Here is an 8,023-nt window from a genome sequence, read left to right on the forward strand (position 1 = left end):
GATTCTAGCGATTATCTTCTAGACGGTGCTAGATAAAAGATAAGTAGAATCTGATTGGTTGCTATGGACAACATCTTCACTTCTAAAAACCTGCACTATAGTAAATATACTCCCAAGTCTCGATTTCACATGGTTTTAATCAGTGACAGAACCTGTGTAATTCAGATGCGTCTCTGAGTAAAGTGGAATGATAGCAACCTTAAGTTGTATGAATCTTGCGGTGCGCTGGCACCTGTCCTGCAAACTTGGTTTCCTACTAGTCACCAGCAGTGATAACTGGCACCACACTATACTAGGTGCAAAAGATACACCTGGAAACAGGCATACATACGCTTATGTCCATTTGCATTAACACCTCTTCACTGAACTTTGCCTATGTGAGTTTGGCACCTTTACGGGTGGAAGCATAGAGAAGACTGAAGTGTGTACGAAATCATCTGTACTGCGCTGTGCTGTGACGCATATGCAGTGCAGAAATACTCAGGTTACGCTCCGCAAATGGGCTTACGTTAAACTCTGCAACAGTCCCATAGTGTATTTTGAGTGCGGCCCTACTGCCCTTTTTATTACATTTGCTTTTATGATGAAATCAGCGTAAAACATATCAACACTCAATATGTCCCCCCTTTTACAGATGCTGGATAAAACATACACAAACATTAGTGTTCTGCCAGGTACAACTACAATAAGCTGCTGGGGAGTACATAGCATTGAGAAGGCCGCAATGAAATGACAATCTGTTGAATACACAGTTTTAAATTGTTTTTATATTTAAATATTTACAGACAAAAAACTCAGACATTTAAATTAAACCATTCAAGGCGAGTGAAAAGTAAAGAAAACAAAAAGGTATTGTTTGTTCAAACTAATACAAAAAAAACGGATGATGTTTTATACTGTCTTTATAAACAATTTCAACACAAAAAGAAATGACAAAGGATTATGCCAGAGGAAATTGATAGTAATACGGACAAATACACTGAGCGCCCTGGTTATTAGGTACACCTGATCATGAGTGACAGCATTATATGAGAAGACATTGCTATTCATCCAATGTCATGTGAGGGGTAAATGGGCAAAACAAAAAACAAATCTAAAAAAAAATGTAAGCAACTTTGACCACAGCGTGGTAATCGCCCCAAACGCCCCAGCAGGGAAAGGACACGCTCCTTGTCACAGATTGCTGTGGTATTGGACACTGGAGAAGGACAAATACATGTCATTTTAATTTTGCAGTGGTGGTAACACCATCAAATTAAAAGGTATGTATCCGTTTAACGTGCCCATCAAAGGTTCACAATTATATAAACTTGTGGCATGCTAAATTGTATAAGAGTGTTTATTTTAGTGGTTACAACTTTTCAGGCCTAATAGCAGAGCAAATATTAAGGTACTCCGGATATCAACATGGAAGGACCACAGCAGTTATCTCCGATATCTGCCGCATCCCTTCATTTCCGATCGCAAAGCAGCCTCCATAGGTTTCTATAGGAGCAGCTATGCAGACAGATTTACCAACCTGACCCAAGTTATAGCGTAAGCCAGTGGTTCTCAAACTGGGTGCCGTGGGGCACTTGTAGGGGTGCCACGGGCTGGTGGTCCAGTACTAAATAAAGTTATTTATGGTCAATGTGATAGGCAAAAAAAGTGTTGGTGGCTGTCAATCATAAAATATGTGGACACACAAAAGCACAATCCTGTCTAACATCACATAACAGAACCTAATATGCGTGATTTAATATTTATTTCTCAAAAAGTAACTTTTAGCCTAGGGGTTCCGTGAAAAAAATACTGATACCCTAGGGCACCGTGATTTAAGAAGGTTTGGGAGCCACTGGCATAAGCGGTCACTGCTAATGCTCTTATTGGAGCACGGGGCCCGGCAAGAGATTCTTACTAAATTCTCGTGAAAAGTTACAAAATTACGTATAACAGCTTGGAAAGAAGTGGTATCTCCAGCTACTATGACTAAGGTGTAATTTAGTGCTAGGTGAGTAATATAAGTCCCCCAAGACAGACATGTTTTCATATGATGGAAATGATTATTAATGTCACAGCTGTACCACTGTGGTGTACTTACCCGTGTAGATGCTGTAACTGCATAATTACAAGGCTGAACAGGGGAAAAGTCTATTTTGGTTACAGCTCCAAATTCTTTAATCTGTACAGGAGTCTAATAGAGAAAAGTAAATAATAAAACAACAAAGGAAAGAGAGTTTAGTTGTGCAAGCAATGCATCCATCTGATCGCATGTAACATGCACAGTTAATAAGAAAATGCAACTCGACAGCTCCAAAGGGCTAGATCCTGCTTCCACAATTCCAATACAGTAAAACCGGAAAACTGCAAAGCCAACTTCTGTTACATAACATACATAATAAGCAAAAATAGAAGCAGCATGCACTCGTGGCTCACAAAAAACATGTAATAGCTGGTACACACTTGGCGATATAGATATCGCTCATTCTATTGATAAGCGATATATGGCGAGTGCATATGTACACCGACGGCCCATACACTTGCTGCACGGATCGCCGACACCAACATCTCAACTGGGCAGGCAAATTTAAATGTCCGGCCAATTGTGATGACACATCGAGTGGACGATTGGTAAATGTGTATAGCTTACCAATCGGCCGCTCTGATGGCGGATCGGTCTACTGTCTGATCTGTAGTCCAAGTGTGTGCCCAGCATAACACTTTGCAGAATTGCACAATGTTATACAGTTCTAAAGATCACTTTATTAGGGTAAGATAATTAGCACTGAATTACATTTATAAATTGGATCAGTAACTTTGAGAACTCTATTAGCGATCCTGCACTGAACAACCTGAGCCGACGCCTGACTTTCACATTACTGTTTCCATATATTACCTTGTAATGCTTCCAGTATAGTGTATCTTGTGTTATCTTTTCCCCAAGCTTAGGGTAGGACGGGACAGCGACAGGTTTATATCCAGACATCTTCTCTTTTACAAGTTACAAAGAAATAATCTTGTTTTTTTCAGACCAAGATCCCGTCTAGATTGTGGAAACACGCAAAAAAAAAATATATATATATCAACAATTAAACATTAAACTCAATGCAATGGAACCTGCGAAAAAGTTTCGCTTATGAATAGTTGGCGAAAAAAAGTGCAGAATTGGGATTTTGTGGTGCAAAGTCCGGAAACCACCCAGCACCCTTGGGACAGTCCTACAAAGGTAAACTGCGTCAAAAAAAGTTTAAAAAATACTTTAGATCACCCCAAAAAAGTACTTTCATTTTGGGGGCGAAAAAGTCCAAAGTTGGAGGACAAATTGAAAAACTAGCTAAATAGACTCCAGAGCGTTCCTAAGCATGCCCCATGTGTTTTTAAGATTGCAGGTGGTTGTGGCAGGTGGATTTTTAAAACTTCACTTTAGCAACTTTAAAATATGCTAGCACCCATTTTCGTGTACCCCAAATTTGCTGGGACTACTTATTTTCTGCAAAAAAACCTGCAAATGCTGTTCTTCACCATTTCTGCTAAGACGCTAATTAGCAGCTATTGAGAGCATTTAACTACCCCAAATACCTTCAGTGCATCTTTTGGGGTCGGAGTCAGGCTGATTTCCCCAAATCTGACAGCACTTTTCGCCAGCTCCGAATTCGCTGGGTCCCGTTGTCGACGATTTCTAATTGAATACAGAGATAAGCGGGGAAGAGTGCGATGCTTTTTCGCATGGAAAACCACCGATGTCGGAGAAAAGTCCGGCATGCGAAGAGTACGGGACTTTTCGCGTCTAATTGAATATACCCCATAGTATGAAACATTGACTTGGTTTTGGGTTATCCAATTAATTAGATTATTGTTTTGAACTTCACTAATATATCACAGAAAAATGGTTAATTTTATTTTCTAAGGAACTAAATAGTTTTCTTTTGGTGCCTGACAGAGGCACAAATACTGCAGGCAAAGAGATTTCTACTCTCACCGTCCTGAGGTGGCAAGCAGAAATCTGCAAAGAGTCAGCCATTGGGCATGCTACCAGCACATTAGAGGGGTTTAGCAGCTTTACGCTAAACATGGTGCATTTGGGCGTGACAAACACGATAATCAAAGCCGCCCAGTTGGAGCTGAATAGGTATATTGGGTGCCCAAATAAAAAAAATTATAATTTCCCCGTATAAGTGAATCTTAGGAATTTCCCCCAGTAAGAATTACATTTTAAATGGACAAAGTGGGAGTAGCACCATAATTACCGGAGGAGCTTATATAGTACATATGTTTTATTTTGTCCTAATATTTCATATTTATATTTGGGTTCCAAACAAACTTAATATTTGTGACACTCATCAAGCGATTATTTGTAATAACTGCTCTACAACTCTTCTCTGAATGTCACTGATCCCAACCCAGGGAGACATGAAGAGCACATCCATATTAGCAAAGTTAAGGGAAGACGATAGTGGTGGTTTAAAGTAGGGTTGCTTACGAAAAAAAAAAAAAAAAAAAGTATTGTTACAAATGGATAATTCAAGATTTTACACACCACCATTATACAGATCTTTCAATATATATTGCAAACCTTAATGAATACTAGAAAAGCAAAGAAATATCTTTGTAATTTACATAATGAATTCTAAACATGTCACTTATCACAAATAATTGCTCCGGGAGCTGATTCCTGGCTCTATTCACATCGCGTAGAATAGAATCATGTCCTGTTACTGAATACGGGCACGTTTACAGTTTAATCACTGCACATTGTCCTCAGCTTATAGGAAACAAGTGCTTGATGCCACTTTGCTCATTATTCAAAATATGAGACGAGGGTCTCTTCAGAACATTTTAACATCGGTTATGCACTACAGCAGGAGTTTTCAACTCCAATCCTTCAACACACAATGTTTTAAGGATTTCCATCTGTGGAAGCATGTGGAATAAATACTGACTCAGCAAAAAGGGTTAACTCGTCTATAAAACCTAAAAATGTGACTTTTGGGGATCCTTGTGGATTGGAGTTGAAAACCCTTGCTCTATGCCAGGCCTGGCTAATGCTGCTTTCCAGCTATTGTGAAACTACAAGTCCCAGCATACCTCCCACCGATCAGTTTGTATAGCATGCTGGGACTTGTAGTTTCACAACAGCTGGAGAGACACAGGTTTGCCAGCCCTGTTCTATGGTATCCATTTGTGAGTGTTATAGGTGTGTAGAGTAGTACCACCTGTCTTGCAGTTTTAACTCAAGGTTCATAATAGTGGTCCTGGTAATTCCTGCATTTCACAGTTCAGTCTCAATGAAGTAGGGTATGTGCTCGTAGCTTTGACGAGTTGCACTGCTGGCAGTTGTAGTTCCTTTAGCCCAAACAAGGTCAAAGCAACTGCTATGCAGTTGTCCCCAACTGTGTAATACCTCAAAAAAGACTAACAATGTGACTGACAATCCCTCTTTTACTGTTAATCTTTACTCCAAAATTCCCAACTTTTCTGAGATACTGGTACCTTACCTCCTCGCATCTACCATTCTTGTCCTTGACTCTTTATGACCTTATCTCTCCTTAGCTTTGTTCTTCTTTTATCTCTCCTTTTACTTTTCTCCACTCTTGCTACTGATATGTACTTTAAGCCTCAACCTGCCTTCTATCCTCTCTTTCTCTCTGTGAGTCCTATTAATGATTCAATATTTGTGGCATATCTTTCAGGGGACATCCGCAAATATTACGCATCACCCCCGATGTATGAAGGAATGACCGCAGCAGGTATCTCCATTTTTGCTGTGGTCCCTCCACATCTGACAGCAGCATAGGTTTCTAAGGGGCTGCGAAGCTGTCAGGTTTACCAAGCTCCGGAATACATTTGGCACCAGCAGTTAACGCCATCTGAAGATGGCATTAGCAGCTGTAACCTATAGGCATACACACTATACCAGCGGTAGCCAACCTGTGGCTCTTCCATTGGTCTTATACAGCTCACCTGACTGACACTGACTGCCTGATAGGCACACAGCTGTTCAGAGGAGGTTCGTCCTTTGTTACAGCAGTCTGCTCTGGAGGCATGTATGGGCAATGTGGTGATGTCATGCCACAAACAGGAGGCGGAGCTAAAGTTGTGACTGAACCTGCAGCCACGAGGAGGATGCGGTCACAGATGCTGAAGCCTACCTACGTGACGCAACAGGGTAAACACTGTGGTGGGTTTTATTTTTTTTTAATTTTATTTATGACATATGGGGGGGCTGGAGTGGCCCGTGGAGTGTGTGAGGGAGTGTGGGGGCAGGTGGGCTGGAGTGGCGCATGGGGAGATGCTTAAGTGACACATGGGGGTTTCTGGAGTGAGATATGTGGGGCTGCAGTGGCACATGGGGGATGCTTACATGATATATGTGCGGCTGCGGGAGTGACAAATGGGGGGCTGAAGTCACACAGCAGAGTCTGCTGGAGTGACACATGAGGGGGACTGGAGTGACAAGTGGAGGGGCTGGAGTGACAATAGGGGAGGTTGGATTGTATTATGTGAATCTGTCTTTTTTTTCCAATGTATTTTTTTGTGGATGTAGCTTTTTTCAGTGTATTTTATGTGTATGTGGATTTGTCAGTGTATAATTTGTGTATGTTGCCTTTTCAGTGTATTTTATGTGGAACTGGTTTGTTTCAGTGTATTTTACGTGGATCTGTTTTTTTAAATGTCTTTTATATTGTTCTTGCATTTTTCCCCCTGGTGATTGTGTGCATGCTTCCACAAACATCATACCAGCTAGGCCACGTCCCTTTTTGCATGTGCACCTTCAGCATGCGCATGATCTCTGCTCTTTGACATACCTAGAGATATTTTGGGCTCTTTGCATTGAACTGGTTAGCCACCTCTGCACTACACAATCCACCAAGCACAGACACATTATATTATTACAGGATTAATGCGCCGCAAACCATTGAACAGCACATCAGATGGGAAGATGAGACCACACAATTCATCAAAAGACTAATCGGTAGTATACACTATACGATGGTTGTTGCAATCCATCACGGATAACAAGCCTGGACAATATATTGTATAATGTTTAAGCAACTTTAGACAACACTACAACCTTAAGCTGGCCAAACACGGTGCGATATGCACCGTGACAGGGGATCCGACAGCCAACATATCGGGAGGTCCCCATACACGGTGCGATTGGGTGGTCGACTGCCCGATATGCTGGCTTCCCCCTCCCCCACCCACATATCGCATCCCAAGATCGACTGAACCTGCAGTAAGATCTGGGGGTGCGATGTACGACCCCTCGGTCCGATATCATGCCCATACACGGTACGATAGAGCAGCCAAATCGTACCAATCCGTCAGATCGGCTGCTTTATCGCACCGTGTATGGGCAACTTAACTATGTATAAATGTACTTCTTAAAGCTATGGGGTTGCAGCTGCTGTTGGAAATGGAGGGATCGCAACAGATATTGGAGTCCCTCCTTCATGGAATGAGATGAAACATATTTGCGGGTATCCCCCTAAAACGGGTATTTTCAGGAAATAGGCCACAAATATTTAATGGTAAATAGTCCCCTAAAGCAGCCACATCCATTGAAATATGTACTCTGCAGGCTAATATGGTATATTTTCCCTTTAACCATGGATTTGTGACAATGAGAATGTAAAGTGTCTGGAAAAACAAGGGCAAAGTAATTACACAGGTATCAAATTCCCAATTGGGTTCCGTATGAATTAAACATGATTATTAATAATAATAATAATAATAATAATAATAATAATGTAGGAGAGGCTGCAGCCGCAGTAGTAACGTGACAGAGTGTGTGTGTGTGTGTGTGTATATATATATATATATATATATATATATATATATATATATATATATATATATACATATACACACACACGCACAGTCACAGACATAACACGGTACCGGCTCACACACCGCATTGCATGAAGTACACCCCCCCGTCACAGCGCAGCTCATCATGTGCCCATAGTGACAGACAGACCGGAGCCCTCCTGTCACCAGTAACTACTGAACTGCCCTCTCTGAGCATAAGCGGGGTCACCAC

The 8,023-nt window shown here is 41.3% G+C and overlaps 1 protein-coding gene across 2 annotated transcripts in view; it reads right to left on the bottom strand.

The window, feature by feature from the left end:
• UTP15 (UTP15 small subunit processome component) overlaps positions 1-8,023 on the bottom strand; it is a 33,094-nt gene that overhangs the window by 24,857 nt on the left and 214 nt on the right. The window contains exons 1-3 of one of the 2 annotated variants that reach the window (XM_088443754.1): positions 7,894-7,913; positions 2,876-3,022; positions 2,081-2,173 (exon numbers count right to left, since the gene is read on the bottom strand). In XM_088443754.1, coding sequence (XP_088299880.1) covers positions 2,081-2,173; positions 2,876-2,965 — 183 coding nt within the window. In that variant the 5' untranslated portion in view covers positions 2,966-3,022; positions 7,894-7,913. Of the gene's footprint in view, positions 1-2,080; positions 2,174-2,875; positions 3,023-7,893; positions 7,914-8,023 lie in introns of those variants that run through there. The other variant, XM_088443753.1, reaches the window with a different exon arrangement.

Source organism: Taudactylus pleione, unplaced genomic scaffold (assembly GCF_031769625.1).
Source record: "Taudactylus pleione unplaced genomic scaffold, aTauple2 ptg000333l, whole genome shotgun sequence".
NCBI classification, from domain to species: Eukaryota; Metazoa; Chordata; class Amphibia; order Anura; family Myobatrachidae; genus Taudactylus; species Taudactylus pleione.